At 40.7% G+C, this 18,303-nt stretch overlaps 1 protein-coding gene across 9 annotated transcripts in view; it reads left to right on the top strand.

Annotated features, from left to right (window-relative positions):
* The first annotated feature begins 1,208 nt into the window (after positions 1–1,208).
* Positions 1,209–18,303, top strand: part of camta1b (calmodulin binding transcription activator 1b) — a 272,140-nt gene continuing 255,045 nt past the window's right edge. For 2 of the 9 annotated variants that reach the window (XM_043252299.1, XM_043252298.1), the window contains exons 1-3: positions 1,215–1,659; positions 5,199–5,300; positions 17,101–17,204. In XM_043252299.1, the coding sequence (XP_043108234.1) occupies positions 1,635–1,659; positions 5,199–5,300; positions 17,101–17,204 (231 nt within the window). In that variant the 5' untranslated portion in view covers positions 1,215–1,634. Of the gene's footprint in view, positions 1,660–2,265; positions 2,475–5,198; positions 5,301–17,100; positions 17,205–18,303 lie in introns of all 9 variants that reach the window. The other 7 variants (XM_043252302.1, XM_043252306.1, XM_043252301.1 and 4 more) reach the window with 7 other exon arrangements.

Below are 18,303 nucleotides of genomic sequence, written 5' to 3'. Positions count from 1 at the left end.
CGTTCGGCCAAGTACGCCAAGCTGATTCGTTAAAGCGCTGACGTTGTGAGATAGGCGTTTGCGATCCGGCGAATCCCGCTTCAGCGAAGGCTCGGCTCGGCAACGTCACAGAATTTACGTCAGCGAACGCTCCGGGAACTTGGCGAGTTGACGTCGGTACGACGAGAGGAATATTAATGAGTTAAACCTTCGCCATAGTAAACGCGCCAATTCGCCCTCGGCTGAGGTTCAGGATTCTGATTTTCGTCCGCCACCGTGTGTTCTGGAGAGAGGGAGAGTTACGCAACTTGAAATTATTTAAAATTTAAATATACCCGCTATTAGACAGATTCCAGGATGATAATGTTTGATTCAAATGCATATGTTTTATTATTATTATTATTGTTATTATTATTATTATTATTGCTGTTAGTTTTTAAATAATTCATTTTTACGTTTAAATATTAATTAAATATTAATCCAACAGCCTTAATATTTATTTGTAAACTAAATGGTAGCGATATGATTAATTCTGCGCTCGCATACAGCAGGCTACATATGTGTTCTTTTATATTCTCTCTATCTCCATTAACACGTTTAAGCGATTTTAAAAGTTTAAGGGGAATTTTTCACTTTAGGTCACCCTTTGTCACCGCGTTTTGACGTAATTTCAAATGTGTGCAGCACATGACTACGGTCTCTCAGAATTGTAATGACGGGCCTAGCGCACGCGAAATAATTTTTTCATGTATTTGTTACCTGCATTTTTCTTATTGCCGTCATTCTGTTGTTCGAATAACATTTGCAGTCATCGCTGCATGCTGTGTTGTTGTGCGTAAACACTCGAGATTTGGCTTCATTACGGAACGCGGCAGACCGACACACATAATGCTCAGTCTGTTTTGTGGAGCTGTTCTTTCAGCACCATCTCCTTCAGCACCCACGAGTGGACAGCGCTCAAGAACTCACGACCCAGACCGGAGCCTCCAGATGTTTTCTTGCTTTCTTCCTTAAATTATATAGCATCACAGCTGGCTTGCAACACAATAACCTTTTATCGTAAACCAGTCATCACGCTTAAGCCCATTCCATTCTGATTTCACAATCATCTTCAGCACGAGTGGCAGATTAACGACTCTAACATGGCCGTTAACATCTAATTATATGACACAGTGGGGCATGTTATTAGTACTTAGACTGCTGGACACGTATCTCGATTAGCAGCGTTATAAAATAGTCTTTTACGGTCTCGGTGGGCAGAACAGATATGGGTGTCTGTCAAGCCTGAATTCATAAACGTTCGTCGCATAGACTTAAATATAATCCACAGATTCTGCTTTATGCATATTACAGGCGTCCACTAAATCCCGTCCAAAAACCTCATTGGTCGCTGCGTTGTAAAGGTGTCTCCTAAATAAAACCGATTCACCAATGGCGTGGAGGAGATGGATAAAAGGGGGATATGGATTTCGCAAATTCACGAAGCATCACCGAAAACACCATTGTCATTTATGGCACTTTGCGTCCAATAGCTAACGCGTATTGACGAACGCGCCTCCCGCCGCTCGCCGCGTCCTCGCCGTGAACGCGCGTGGTACCCCCCCGGTCGCGAGGAGGAGGAGGAGGAGGAGGAGGATGTGGCGCGCGGAGGGGAAATGGCTGCCGAAAACAAGCCGGAAGGTAAGAGAGAAATAACAAGATTATTATTTTTCATTTCGCAGCTTTGTCCGCGTTAAGCTCCAGACGACGAAGGTCAGGATAGGGATACGCGGCGGAGAAAGTCAGTGACATTTTCGCTTAGCTTGTGTTTGTCACGAAATGGCAAAAAAGCTGAAGCGCTGATGGGATTAGCCATCTCTGAGACGGCTATAAAAATAACGGGAACGGAGTTAGGTAATCACGGGTTACGTTCGTTACGCGACTCCTTTCATCTCAAAGCGCACAGAGGTTTTTCAAAGTCACGCGCATCCAAGTCAAGCCGAGCCACAGCCTTCGTTAGGTGAAGAGAAACGTGTTTTTTTTCTTGTAAGTGAGACGCGCACATGAGCGCATCAGACGAAATGAACGCGTGAAATGACTCGCGTTTGGTTTGGAGTGGGATTCCTCCACACCGCATCCACGTTCCCCGTGGGCTGACAAACAAGCGAGCTCCGTGAAGTCAAACGCGGTCAACTACTTCATTTTTCTTTCGCATTGAACAGGGCGACGCTTTTAACTCCGAAAGCGATAAATGCAGATTTATGGTGATGCTCTAAAACGTGATTGATTTCTTTCCACCCCCACCAGAACCCCCCTCATAGTGACTGAACCCACCGACAGCTGCTCGATATGCTTCAGTCTCGTGTGGAATATTTCCCCAGAACTGTGACTGTTTGGCCGCTGCTGTTTTGAAGCTGTCAGCAGTTATTTTCTTAGATAATAACACATTTAAACTGGATCGGAAAGGACGCTGGGAAAAATTGAAGCGGAATTTTAATGAGGCAGCAAAATGAAAGGTACGTCTCTCCTCTTTGCTAAAGCCATGCTCGGCAACTAAAACCAAGTTTATGCCTTTGCTAGTCGCTAGAATTGGATCCGAATGCGATTATGACTTAATTTCTATCTATATGGTCGTGATCTAAAGTTCACTTTCTTTGCATCAACTGAGTGCGTCATGTGCATCATTCTTTGGGGATGCTTTTAATGTTTCCTCACGTCCTGGTGAAATTCTTTTAGACTAAAATGCGCATATATATATATATATATATATATATATATATATATATATATATATATATATATATATATATATATATATATATATATATCAAATTCTGACGGAAGACGTAAATAATTCAGATCGCATTTATGATTTACCAGACGCTCCCTTGCCTTCAGAATTCCTCGTATTCCGTTTACTTTGATGCCTTTTGGAAAACATAATGTTTTCTAGGGGCCAGATGAACTGTCAGGCACGAGTTTGATTCTAAGGCATCCGGGTGAGAAAATGCTGATTGTTGAGTAACGTTGGAAAATTAGGCCCGGAATAGCTTAAAATAACAGCCACGAGTTTGTCAACATTGAATTATTTATTCAACTATTTTTTTCCTTCTTCTTCTAAATCAAGGCAGTCAAGCAAGTTTTGGTCCATAGCAGCCACAGGGTGGTGCTATTGAGCTTTGCAAATCAGTACCCCCCTTCAAACCCCCAACACACACACACACACACACACACACACACACACTGGAACTAAGAGTGGTAACTAAGCTTGCCTATTAAAGAATTCCATCAAAGTGGAATTTGAACGAAGTTGCCCCGTGTGATTTGGGTGAGCTCACAAGAGCGCCTATGTGGGACGGTAGTGTGCATGCGAGCTTGTTTCTCTAGTGAACGTATAGGATTGTCTTCTAGAAAGTATTAATTACACGCTACTTCGGATCTATAGGCTTTAGCACGCTTGTGTTTCCTGCTCGTTGGTGGAGATCTTAATTTTTTGCTATTGCCGATGACGAGATGACCTGGCCAGAAAAAGGTATTACCTTTCTTCACGTTTCACTGTGTATATTTATCTGTGCGAGTCCAGTCAGGTAACGCTTTGCTCTTGCTCTACTTCTTAGAAAGAAAAATGTGTCATAATGGAACGTAAGTTTGGGGACAGGATTCTAGGCTATTTTTACCTATTTGAGCTGCCACAGAACAGGAGAAAACATTGCCTCTTTTGACCCGTACGGCCTAAAACTGTGTCACGCATTTGTATCTGACAGTCTTTGCTCTTGCCAGCTTCCTGGATCATTTCTATTCTCTTCCTCCACACAGGAAGCATATCCTCCAGTGGTTCTTGCCAACACGATGATGGCAGCTTACATACAAGGATGCGCTCCTCTCACTACCCCATCAGCTTTTTAGATGTTTTCAAAGTCGTGTTCTGGAATATTTCCTTGGCTAGAAAGTGCACGAGAGTCTCTTTCTCCGCGTTTTTTTTGTAATTTTTTTTTTCCGTATTCTGTAACTCGCATGCTTCACCTGTTTAGAACCCCAGGCCGCGCGAGCTTAGCCGTATATATTTGGTCGCCTGTCAAATCTCAGTTTATCAGAAAAGTGAAATTTCACTGTTTTGCTTAAAATGAAGCTTCTGGGTGTTTCTGATCTGTGTGACGAAGCATAAAAAATACAACTGATACTACTGGCTCCTCCAGACAAATTGGGTTGTGTAAATTTCCTTCTGAAGATATGTACATAGGCAGCTGTGTTTTCTTTTGCCTTGTCTCCCACTCCGAAGAAGTTTCATTTGCCTCGATATATCCTTCCTAAATTATTGATTGCATGGATTGATTAGCCAACGTGAAGGAGAGGGCGCAATGTGTCCTGTTTACCAGTGCTTCCGGTACTAAATCCTTGACCATCACTGTTAAAGAGTCGATATGAAAACGAACAGCATGTTTACCAATGTTTAGGTGACAACAGGGAGAAATGAAAGTGTTGGATGGTCTACAGATTTCGGTTCTAGTCATTTGCATGCTTTTTATGTCTCGCTGTATGTTTTGCGTCTGCTTAAAGAATAAGAAAAAAAAAAAAATCATTTAATCACCCTCATGGCATTCTAAATTTGACGTTCTTCTGTGGAACATTAAAAAATGTTCCGCATAAAAAACTAAAATGTTCTTCAAAAAAAGCACGAGAAACGGTTTAAAATGACATGAGGCAGGGTAAATGCTGACCATTTAAATTTTTGGATGAACTGTCCATTTAATGAGTTAAATTCGTAGTTTTTGAGCTAATTTCGTGCATCCGTGTTCAGAAAAACACCTTTTTCCCCTGCCAACTCCGTTTTCTTCTCCAGCAAGCCACAGAAATTAGTAGAACCTCATCGTGTGGTATGATTCAACGTGTAGATTTAGCTCCTCGCCAGCCTAGCTGATTGCACACCTACGTGCGCATCTCGCATGCAATACGTGGAAAAACTCCTTTAGACTCACAGACGCAAGCGTGATAGCAGCTATTTTCCTTGAACTTAAAATAAACCCCCGAAATGACCTTTTGACCCGTAGTGCATGAAGCAAGTCATTCGCGGCAGGGCAACTTTATCGCAGCATCGCAGTCGTAATGTGTCGGGGTCATTCAGAAGGTGAGAATAAAAGCAATTAATGACCTCTGCATGAATAGAAAGTAGAGGGCTTTGTATTGTTGTACCCACAGACCTTCTCCCCTCACTCTTCCCTCCCCCACTGTGTCCCCTGTAGGACTGAAGAAAATACGTAATCCGGATCGAATGTACAGAACCGCCGTCGGTTACACGGGCCACGTTCCTCCTAAGAGTGTCAGCGATGACACAGACAACAACAGTAAGAGAGCTGGCTTCCTTTTCCACTGCATCCCTCAAAACATGACAATGTTATGAAATGCTGTTCATCTTCTCTGCCCATTCGTTTACATACTGTATAACCTCATTCTCGCAGCTGGTATAGTTCATCAAGAGTCTTTTTATAGTATTACCAGAGCCCAAACCAGAGAAAGATCAAATTATTACAAGACTTCAGAGTCTCTAGAGCATATGATCTAAAACCTTGCTCTCAGCACAATAATGGTTGTTTTCCTGGCGTGTTTACCAGGTTCAAGAGCTTAGCAAATTCTATCAAAGCAATTTGTAATAAGCCAACGTTCAGCTAGCAGGTGACTTTTAGCGCAGGGAGTCGGGAGGGAGAGGCCCTTCTTGGTAGATCAGCTTAAAAAAAGGCCAGCGCCTCATTTTCATTCAGCTCCATTACAGATGATGTTTATTCATGCATGGCCACGCTGCTCCGGAACGAGCGGCATATTTTTGGAAGCAGCAGCTCGTTGTCATGGCTAATCAACGCCCGGCGCTCTTTGAGCAGAGCCCAGGCGTTGGCTTGCGTGGGTGTGGATGAGGGTGTGTTCGCATCCTCATTCCCCATTGGAGAGTTCTTGCTGCGCTTCGCTCTCTCTCCAGCCGTTCTCAGTGATTTCACTAAGTGACGGAGGCTGTTTCGAAGAGACACTCACTTAATGAAGACACTCCGGCACGGACACTAAGTGGCAGGAGTTCTGCTGCCCAGTTGTTGCGGGCTAACGGTGTAATTAGCGGCTGGAGGGATAGACGTGTCCGTTGTCTTTGGCCATGTTTGCAATCAGTTTCGGGCTTTAATCACCCTTTGGTAATCCATCGATCAGGCTACATGTTGATTTTCAAATAAAATGGGCCGTTGGTTCTTATTACGCAGAAGCAGACGTTGCCTGTGAGCCTTGAATCCCTGGACGTGTCGGAATGTGAGGATAAAAGGAGATCCAGTTCAGACGGCCCTCTTCATGGACCCCATTTCAGCCTGATTCTCTTGCTTTGTTGAGCCAAGAAAAGCTTTGGGAGCCAACTGGGACAGAACCAGAATGTCGAAGTGAGCTAATTGGGAGGAATCCTGGTCTGCAGTTCCTCTCCTTCCCCCCGTCTCGTCTTCCCTAGTGTCCAGCGTAGCCTTTTTTACTCCACCATTGGAAATCCCCAGATGAACTACACCCACTTATTAAGGCAGCCATGCTGCACATCATGCAGTCTCTTTAGAATATGTTTAGATGTGCTGTTTTTTTACTTTTAGGCCTATGTGTGTTCAGTTCACCAGTGTTGTGCTATCATATGAATGTGCAGATTTTTTTTTTGTCATGCCATTGCATATTTTCTGGGACAAGAAGCAGTTAGCCTCGGGAGAATCATCTCTTGACTTACTTCAATGGAAGGATGACAGTGCATTAATTTGCTCTCTTGTCACAAACGCAGTATCCCATATCTTCAGTGTTTTATCAGCCAAGGCTTTATTTTCCAAAAAAACACCCTAGCAATTAAGAGAGAAGTTGCTGCCGTACAGATCTTTTAAATTGGCTAAGATAAAATTTAATTGAGATCCTGCAAATAATGAGGGGTTTTGTTCGTGTTGCAATGATGCAAACAGTTGACTGAACTGCTCTACCAAAGAAGAGAGCAGAGAGAGACGCCGGTCCCCTGGGATGCCCAGACACCAAAGTGAGGCTATCGCAGAATCGGCCTCCTGTCTTGGAGGAGTTTGAACTCTTTGCTTGCGTAACAACTCTCGCTATCAAAACAGTCGGCGGTAATTGTGCCAAGCGCTAGCGTGACGGGCGTCCGGTGACGCTTCACTTGGCGGAGGCTTATGTCACTCTTCATAACAATCATGCCTCATCTGTGCGTGCCAGCACACATTCGTTTACTCGTCTCAGGGAGTAAGTCACGACCGAGCCAGTGCAGCATAGCTTGTTTTCAGGTCCAGCTGGTTTAAATGGAGCCTGACCTTCTTGTTTTTGGAAACCTGTGACAAAATCGCACCTAGATCGAAAAGAAGTTGTTTACCAATCCTGTCTCTCACTTTCGATGCATTTTCGGATACTCACACTGTGTAAATGGCTTTCGTGTACCGTGTTGTTATTAACACAAAGATGAAATTATTATGAGTCGTCTAAAGACTAAAGACGTTCAGTACATAATACAAACAAGGAGCAATCGAAGAGCATAGTGATGATAATATGATTTTTTTTTAAACTGTGATGATGGAGAGAGAGAGAGAGAGAGAGAGAGAGAGCACTTGGGTAGGGCGGAAAACAGGACCAAATTGTTTGCCAGAACTCTAAAGTGCATTTTGTATGCATAGCTCAACTCTTTATCCATTTGTATTCATACACTCATTTGCATGATTGAGTCCATGTGTATTTGAGCATTCTCATATCCTCTGTCTTGTTTATGTCTCTGAATGCCTTTGGTAGTCAGTGTTGCATGGATTTGCATGTTGGTTTTATGCGTCCAGGTGTAAGACAATGGTTCAAGCTGGTGTTTGCCTATTTGTGTGCTGTTTATAGAACCTGCTTGTGCTTTATAATTCATGTCAGAAGCATATGTTTTGTTACCACTTCATTTATATTATGCCTCTGAATATCAGTCTGTTGGAGTGTGTTATATATTTGCATATTATCTAGTGACTATTTACTTTGCGTTATTTCTGTAAACCGCACAGTCATTTCTTTAATCAAAGATGTGTTTTTGAAACCTATATCTATCTTGCACAGCCAATGACTAGTATTCAGTATATACAGGTCAATAATATAGCGATTAGGCAAATGAGCACTAAAACAATATCAGTTTGGTGTATAAACATCCACGCAGCATTATTCCGATTATTTTAAACGCCAGGGTTTCATAGAACTAATTTAATAAAATAATAATAATTTAGAGTAATTATTAAATTTGCCATTTTTAAAGGGGTCATATGACGTGATTTCAAGTTTTCCCTTCTCTTTGGGTTGTTACAAGCTATTAGTGCATAGACAGGATCCCTAAAGTTGCAAATACTAAAGTCTCAAAACAAATTATTTATGAATGTATAAAAATTATGACTTTCCCACACCCCCCAAAACGACTCGTTAAACAAACCCCAGCTTTTTTTATGTCATAGAGTGGGTTTATTTTCATAATACCGCCCAAATGTTAAGCAATCGTGATGATCAATAATTATGTCCCCACTTGATCAACGTCTCCTTTATAATGGCTTTTATTATTTTTGCGTCATTATGCTGGGACACGCATCACATTATGGTAAGGGGAGTAACATTTCCGACAGATGTTTGTGGTATTCGGCCAATCACAACTCACTGGAGAGCTGACCAATCGGAGCACACCCCGCTTTATTAGAACGACGAGTTTTGTACAAATAGACCTGCTTCAGAAAGGAGGGCTTAGATAAGAAACAATAATGTACAGTATGTGGAAAATAATGTGTTTTCCCGAAACCTAAGCTGCATAAACACATTGCGTTACACTACACACACAACACCGTATGACCCCTTTGTAACGTATCAGAGAAATATTGATTTTGTGAATACATCCCTTGGACCTTTTTTTTCAAAAAAAGCGGACAAAATGAGTAAATGTAAACTCAAATTTCCAAACACAGCTCCCACACAGAAAGACGACATAAATGTATGTTTTTTTAATGTGTTAAAAAAAGCACAGAGAAGCTTTGCATTTTTATAATCTCCTCTCTATAAACAGTCTTCATTAGCCAAATGCCAGATAGCTATCTGCCGAATGATATATTGAATGGCGCAGATGTGGCCGCTGATGGTGATGAAGGCCTGGAGCTGGTGAAGGAGCTGTAGTATTAAGCAGAACAATAGAGCAATCACTGCTTTGATTGGTATTGATCTTGGAACGGCCGGGACGAGTGAAATTGAAACTGACCAGTTGGACCCGGATCCCATTTGAATCAGAAAAGGTGGTAAAACAGCGTGCCAAATGATGTCATGGCTCTGGCCGGACACAAGCTTCCTTTAATGGCTTTAGGACGGCACATTATTTTCTGTTAAGAGGAAATGTGAATCATTGTCAGGCCATTTCCCTGTGGGGGGAAAATAGATTTATCATCCTCCCTTTCGTTCTTTTATCCTCATCTTTCCTTCTTTATGTCCACTCTGTCACTATAGTTTTTATGATGAGGATCATGATCACACAATCATCCTGTCAAAATGCTTTATACGAGCGTGATTAGTTGTAATAAAGCATCGCATGCAATGTGGTCCAGAGTTGATCAGAATTCAGTCAACATCATCCTCGGTGCTAGGGAAACACAAATCACGGAGGAAAAAAGGAATAGCGAGTAAAGAAAAGGTATCCTATCATCGCGGCACAAAAGCAAGAGGACACTATCGATTCGAGATCTGTTTTTGTCAGCCCTCTTTATCCCGTCCTAAAACAAGCTTTGCTCTTTTCTCTAAAGTGATGCTTGCTCAAGCTGCCATGACAGATACAGTAAAACAGCTCTTCACCGCCAGGTCTTTTAAAGATGAGCCGTTAAACCCTAGATTAGCACCAAGATTCACTTTTTTTTTCTGCCTCAAAGGGGTTCGGGGAGGAGGACCGGCGCCGGAGGTCACGCCAGCCCTCCTTCTCAACTCTTCTTCAGATACACTGAAGAATCTCTTCAGCCCGCTGCTTTAAAGCGTTCACGCTATAGACTCTCTCTGGACGAGGTCTGGCTCCGAGCTTCGTGACCTTGAGGCGCTTCGCTAGACGCTAAATCAATTTGACTGACATCGTCCAACCCTTCAAGTCATTGCTAATTCAATAGAAATTTTATTGCATACAGAAAAAGATCTCGCCTCTCATACGCGTAGCACAATGTGACGCTTTAGCTGCTTGTAGGTTTATAACTACGGTCGGTCGGAGCTTGATGTAGGAGTCTAAAGTTGTTTTTTTCAAAAGGGATGCTTTTGGGTTAGGGCTGGGTAATACAGGGAATAATGTTGCTGACGTTATGAAATTAGGGAATATTTTGATAAAGTTTAGTAAGCCAATTTTACCCTTTTTAACCACACATATGTATATGTGTGTGTGCGCTCTGTATAGAGCTTCAATGGTTTCTATTTACAGCATGTTTTTGCAGTGTTGAGCATTGTAGCCAATCATGTTTGATGAGCATGTGAGCAAGATCCGCTCAATATTTCTCCAAACGCTAGTGTTTTCTTTCATTAAACACAATGTAATATAGGACTTGATTACACAGTATTGACAAATTCGTGGCTCAGTCAGTGAACTCATGCTGAAGTGATTGACAGCTTCAGTGATTATAAAGGAAGCACTCTTTGCTCGCTTTGTAACCCATTCACAATTTTATTTCAGTTTTATTTCTCACGCTCCTAGCTACACACTGCAAAGTTTCTGGATTGACAACCTTATTTGAATGTGGGTCCGAATCTGAAAATGCAGCGACTGGCAACAATAACCATAACAACTGGTGGTGCAATAAATTTGATATGTAAAAATAGATCTTCTGTGTGTGTCTTTGTTCTTCAAAGAATTCTGTTTGTTGTTGCATTAACCACCTATTTTCATATATAATTGTCATATGTCCTATTTATATTAGGGTGCAAACATTAAAAGGAAATATGCAAAAAACATTAATTTGACATTACATGTAACATGCAGCCCTAATAAACATAAATGATAAGAAAAGCTAAGATGAAACGTAGCAATTTCACAGGTTTTTACTGTTGCATATCAACATTTTTTTTTTCAAGTTAAAATCACAGTCATTTTTTACAGTGTAACTAAATGTTGCCAACATCTGGAAAAATATTGAGCTCGCCCAGCCCTACTTTGTGTTTGTATAATTTTCTCTTGTGCAGTTGTTTATCAAGCACGGGTGGTAATCGGTCAGGCCTCGCTTAGCTTAATTCATCATCGCAACGTGAACTTAATAATTAAATTAGACGCATGTGATCTCTTCGTGATCCGCGTACGTGTCTATGTTGTTTTTTGCAGTGCGGTCTTGATGTTTGTGTTGTGTTTGACCAGACGCTGTGGGTGTGACTCTCCGGCGTCTGAATATTCACCTTTCGTCCCATGGAAATTAGCATATAGATAACTATACCACTGATTTTCATGCAGCGCACAAGTCCCTGGAGAGAGGCGCGGAGGAGGCTTGTAGTATGGAGGCTGGAATGCCAGCTTAGTAAAAGACCGTGTCAACCCGCTACGTTCTCCTTTCTTATGCCGTCTTTCATATCAAAGCTTTTCCTACTTTCGCTTTAAAGTTAAAGTACTCCCTCTTTCCCAGCCCGCCTTCAACTCATGCGGCTAATAAAGCAGTTGAGGGAAGACCACTTGAAGAAAAGTTTACCAGCACTGCTGATGAATTAACATGCAGTCCCATCCTTCTCCCTGTCTGCTCGGAATACTGTGCAATGAGCCCTTATTTCTGTCACATTAATTTTGTTTGAAAAAAATAGAGGAAAAAGGCACAAATTTCCCTAGACACCCCTTAATATCTGTACTGGGAGCTGTAAATGTTGCTTTTCCCAGCATTTTTCAGTCTTTATTATACAAAGTTTTATAATTAACTGACACCTCATCTCACCGGAGGATTAGATTTTTTTTTCTCTCGCTTTCTTATATATACAACATTTTTGATCAAGGTGAAAAAAAAACAAAAAAATCAGTTGATGAGTAAAATCTATAGTGTGCTGGTTCGCAATTTGCGTTTTGTTTTTAAATTATATTCTAAAGTTTCATTTTGAGACGCGAACGGCTATGAGATTTGATTTTCTGGAACATTTCTCACGAGACAGATTGCGGTCCTTGGTGTAATATGACAGATGGGCCAAAATCGATCCATTAACGGGCGAAAACGAGTGACGTAATTGCTCTCCAAAACATTTACTCCTTTAGGTGTCCTTGTTGTCTTTCGCTGTCGTCCTTATCTGTTACACAGAAACAGCCCGGGATTTACCTGACCTCCATTTGAGTCGGTTCGAGCTAGGAGTTTTTCTTGAATCTGTGCTTATATCAGGATGGTTTAATACGTTTCCTCCAAAGCCCACGTTCTCCAAAATGGGATCAAAAAGTCATGGCCGACACTAAAGCGACCCCTGCGCGGGCTCGTGTCTGCCGTATGATGAGGTAGAGAGAAAATCAAATCTGTAAATGTCACCCTCTCCTTATTCAGACAGGCTCCAAATTTGCCTTCTGAAGCAGATTTGCCGCTCTCAGAGCATTTGTCATTGCACCATTCTTAATTTGAATGAGTTTCTAAAGGAGCGTTGGAAACGTACACCTCGCCGCGGTCTGAGACAAAACCGCTTACGGCAGGTGAAATGGCGTTCTGCGGAAAATACAGTCTGCGAATAAACAAATGCGAACAGAAAATGCCCGTCAGAGCTGACAATTTAATGGAAAAAGAGAAGGCTTTCATTAAAAAGTGACATTGGGCTGATGAGGTGTGGAAAGTTTTTGTGTCCATTCTTGTCTTTTTACACTTTGCAGTGGCGAAGCTCCATCTGTTTTCGAGACCGGCCCATGTACGTGCACGCGATAGATGCTTACAGAGTCATTAAAGAAGGCAGATCTGCGGAAATCCTCGGAAGGGAACGTACGGGAGGACGGACCTTCTTTGTGCTTGCCTTGGGTGAACAGAAATGTGCCTTTGCAGATTTAGTAGTACAGAGCTCATTTTGCACAGTTAGCCCGTTGTGCCATTTAGATCCGTCCGCTCAATTAAAACGCATTAATTATGAATGTGTGCGAGAAATGTCAAAACATTTCAGCAGGCACCTTTGCAAATGATTATTCTTTATAAACCCTGTTTATCGGTTTACCTCTTCAGGATTATATTGTGCCAAGAGGATTAAAAACTGAGAGGCGGTTGTGTTAATTTTATTTTATTTTTTAAAATATGTCATTATGGAATATATTGGATAGATAAATTTAGAAACTCTCGTATGCATTTTCGATAACAATGTCACTTTAAAAACATGGTAACACTTTAGCATAGGGACCTAGCATAGGTCACTAATAACTAGTTGCTTATTGACGTACCTATTATTAAAATATTGGATGTTTTTTTTTGTGCTTATAAAGCACATTTTGCCCAGGACCATATTTTACATCCTTAATTCTACCCAATACCTAAAATTAACAACTACTTTACTAGTTATTAATAGGTAGGAAATTGGAAGTTTGAGGCAAATTTCAAATGTATTAAAAAAAAAAATTCTAATATTGAGAATTTAACCTTACAATAAAGTGTAAAAAACTTTGTAACAATCCATGAATAATTATTTATTTTTACTGCTACATTTTTAACCTTGTTTTAATGGTAAACATTTTTATTACATTTATTAAATTGTAATAAAATGTGCTTTTTTTATCAGTAAATATCATAATCTTAAATATTTTAATGAATACTTTTAGCCAGAATATGTGCTGTGTTTGTTACTGCCTTTTATAATCCATTAATGTGTCTAAAATGTAAAAAACTTTATGTTTAGTCTGTCAAAATATTCAAAGGCTTGGTTTTAGATGGGACAATCAGCTGTGTGGTTCGTCAATGCCCGGCGCTGACCAAATCTTTATCACCTTCAGTGAATATATTCCAAAAAGGATAAAGAAATCTGCAACACGCTTCAGCTCATTTGTCATGTAAACACTCTCAGTGAAAATAAAGCTGCTTTTCAGCCACTGCCTTTAGGGCTTTTCTGTCACCATCAGTGTTGTTGTTCTTATTGGGGTCACTTAAAGCCACATGCGGGATCTGTTCAAACATGCTGCTTATTGACAGTGTGAGATCCCACAGTGCCTTTGCACCGCTCAGCTGAAGAAGGAACGTTCATCACTTCCTTCAGCCTGGAACGTTCTGTATTTGGTGACCTCCAACGCCTCCTGTCAAACACTTCGGTCTATCAGTCACTTTTGCCCAACTCACAGCTGCTGACAAGGTGGCTGAGTTTCAGGAAAATTTAAAAGAGCTCTTTACGCTGAGAGTTAAGTTATGATATGCCTTTGTATCCCTCGCTTAGACGAGACTCTCTGATGCCTGACATTACTTTGAAGGGCAGGTTTGATAGGTGTTTTTCAAAGATCTCCTCAGATCAAGAGTCGGACATCAGTTAGACAAGGGCCACATGCCGGTACGGCGCCTTGGCATTTGCACGCGTCCGTGTCGAACGTGACTGTGTTTTTATATGTCAGCAGAGTTTGAAACCGAAGCGATTTATCTTAATACATTCATAATTAATTATGGTGGGCGCATACGCCTGTGTGCACCTATAATTGTTTACATGAGAAGGAGCAAATAGTCTATTCTGTTCTATCTTTCTCTGCCACCTACATTCACACATTTATATCTGTGTGAGTATTAGCGGCATGTTCGTAGCTTTGTTTTGTTTTTCATTTTCTTTGTTGTTAAGCCTTTTCCCCTCAGCTCTGCGTCTCATTGGCTACTCATGGGAGACGGTCGTGAAAGAGAGAAAGGCGAACGCTTAAGGCAGCGCTTGGCAGACGGCGACTGACTCTGTGATTAAAATTTGCCTCTAAAGCCACAGCCGACAGAGTCAGCATCATTTAAAAGCCCCTTACTTTGATGCAGAACAATGAGACTAAATGGCAGTCCTCAGAATCGCTCGCTTGTTCTGCCAAAACATATACAGAGAGGGAAAGAGAGAGACGGAGATGAAGGGAGAGACGAAAATAACGAATAGGAACAGGAAGGGATATATAGTCTAGTCTTAATTACCCTGTAAATAAGTTCGCCTCGTTCCTTTCTAACGCATCCCAGTTGAGTTACGTAGAATGAAAAAGAACTTTTCAAGAGAGCCTGCTCATTTATTCATTGTCTTATGAGAATGTGCTGTGTGTTTTGCTTCTGAATCTTTGCTTTAGCTGAAGCATAACAGCCACAGATCTCCCAATTTATAATGTGAAACGGTCATTAGATTCCGAAGGAACTGTTGCCATGAGAGAGAGACGGCGCTGAATAAAAAGGCATATCACAAATGAGATCTTTTCAAACTCAACAGTTTCTCCAAGACGCCAATGAGATTGAATGGAGAGCAAATGTCAACTTTAGCTTAAGTCGCCTGCTCCTCAGATTTTTCTTTTATGAAAACGCCCTGGTAATCTCAGAGTTCGCCAAGACGTGAAGTGACATGACATCAAAAGTGTTCACATTAACAGACATCATTTTTGTTTATTCAAACACCTGTTCTGCAGTTTTGCCTTCTGCCACTTTAAATGCTCTGATGATAATGTAGATTCTGAACTTAAGTTTGTGATTTTAAGCATTTTGCATTTATTTTAAAATGATTTAAATGATATATTACGTATACAATACGCCTCTGTTGCAGACAGTTTGAGTAAATTATGCTTTTCTTTGTGCAAAAAAAAAGCATCGTAGCATCACAGAATTTGAGTTGAGACACTCATTTCACAACTGTTTTACCGATGTATTTACTAACGTTACATTTCTGGACCTGGTTCATTTTTTGTTTTGTGTGGCTGTCTGTGGAGCATCAGATAGCAGTCTGATTTCATCAAAAATATGTTAATTTGTGTCCCGAAGGTGAACGAAGGTCTTAAGGGATTGGAACGACATGAGGGAGAATTTTCTTTTTGGGGTGAACTAACCCTTTAAGTCGATACGTTTACTGCAGTTCTCATCAAATTGTCATGACTGGCAAGTCAGTGCCTCTTGTGGCTAGTTTGAGAATACAGCGCGTACCTAAATTGCAAACGCGGAAGCATTGGCATGTACGTATTGGTTAAAAAGTATATTTCAGGCTCAATTGCGTTTGTCAGATCTGCTCTGATTTGAAAGAAGTCGTTTTGAACTTGGGCATTTTCTACGGGGGATTTTTTTATTTATTTGTTTTGTGCGGGTTTAAGTTCACGCGCAGGTAAGGCGCAAACACTGTGCACTGGTTCTGGTGTAAGACAGTGAACAGAAGAGTGATCTAACCCTCTTCATGTGTCTCTTTCCCTCTGGCTATCTGTTTGTCCTTAAAGCCAGAGTGGGAGTGGTTGCTAAGCAGTGTCTCTATGGACACACAGGCTTCATCTCGCTAAGATCTGCAGCATCTCTCTCGTCTTTTACCGAGGACACACTCCACAAATCTCAGTCAGTCTCTCATTCTCCTTTTCTTTCAATCTCTCTCACTTTTTTTATATTCATAAGCAGGCTCAGCACGCAATATGGAACTACCTTCTCCCACAGGGCTAAACATTGAGTTCCTTAAGAAGCCTCAGCCCTTGATGCAAACGGTTATCAATAACCTTGAAATGCTTTTGCTCTGTTGCCCAATTTTGTTGTTATGTATTTGAGCAGGCACTCTGGCATGATAAGGGAGAGAGAGAAAGAACGGGAGCGTTTAAAAAAAAATAATGAAAACAAAATCACGACATTTCTGGATGAAAGCCTTTTGCACGCCTTGTGCTCCAAATATGTTCCCTTTCATTTCACAGTAACATCTTAAGTTTGTTTTTTTTTTCCTCATTGCTTTCTGAGTGCTCCCCTTTGAGGTCTCGTGCCTGGTTTATAGTTTTATATTTCTGAAAAGGTTGTCACAGCAATTTGCAAACGTAACACCTGGGCATGGAAGTTTCCTTAAAGGAGTCCCTTGAGCAATAGTGACACTGAATTCAAACAACTCGGTAATTTACAAAGAAATGATTGGATCTTTGTTTAAAAAAAAAAAAACAGCTCCCAGTATTTTAGGCGTTGGAGAGCAGAATGGCTTTTGGTTTTAATAATCCCGCTCACGCTCCACGTTCAGTAATTGCTTTGTTGTCGTTCACAGATGAACATGGACATTTGAAAATCTACCTGCCCAAGAAGCTTCTGGAATGCCTTCCCAAATGCTCCTCCCTGCCCAAGGAGAGACATCGCTGGAACACCAACGAGGTAAGAGCCTCCATCTGCGGTTCTGAAGCTTTTATTCCATAGAATTTTGGAATTTAGTTTTTTTTTTCCTTCCCATAATGCAACGATCACATTTTAATGTGTTGTAGTTAAGCACATATCTGAATAAGAGTTTATAGATTTGTTGTCTCAGCTCGACAGAAGTACATCAACATTCAACACTGCAGTCAATATTGTTATATTATATTATATTATATATCACTTTCAATGCAGATCGTATGAAAAAAAATCATTACCGAACACTAATGACTTACATAACCTTAAATGAGTGGTAACAGAAATGATACTTCATGTTTTCAAAACTGCATTTCCTTTTCTGTTGGAACAATTTTGGAAGTGTCTAAAATACCTGTATCCACAAGTCGTTGGTGTTTGGTGATGAGTTTTTGGCTCAAGGTCTGGGTTTAAAGTCACACCGGAGGTGTTTAGCTGGGATTATGACTTGGTTTTCTGCAGACCAGACAAGTTTTTCCACACAATCATTTCTTTTTGAAGCTTGCCTTATACACAGAGGCACAGTCATGCTAGAATAGAAAAGGTTCCTGTTCAAAGCACACAATTCCCAAGAATGTCATTGTACCTTTAAACATTGAATACATATGAAGAGTGCATTTGCAAAAAACGATAACTCCAAACAATATCAATCACACTGAAGTTGGGTTGTTTTAATTAAGTAATAATAACTTAAACAAATACAGGTCATTCACAAAATTTCAGTTTACAAAAGTTCATTGAAAGTTTTTTTTTGGTTTTATAGCAAAAGTGGATAATTCCGACTGTCATTGTTTTATAATTTTTTGGGGCAAAACTAGATAACATCCACTTTTTCTTTTTCTGAGTTGAAAAACACTTGTTTAATCTTTGTGATCTCAGCAGATGACAATGTAGGCGCTTGACATTGTGGTTATTGTGATCATAGACTATATAGATATGAATACACTCCTTTTTGAAGAAGATATGACAGGTTTATAAAGTTTGTATAAATTATCCATCCGTGTTCCATGTCAGCTTCTGCAGTAAAAGGTGAACTAATGATGCCTTGAAATGATTATTATTATTATTTTTTTTACAAAATGTATTG

This window comes from Puntigrus tetrazona, chromosome 11 (genome assembly GCF_018831695.1).
Source record: "Puntigrus tetrazona isolate hp1 chromosome 11, ASM1883169v1, whole genome shotgun sequence".
NCBI lineage: Eukaryota > Metazoa > Chordata > Actinopteri > Cypriniformes > Cyprinidae > Puntigrus > Puntigrus tetrazona.
The sequence above is the reverse complement of the archived record's forward strand: the minus strand, read 5'-3'. Positions and strand labels throughout refer to the sequence as shown.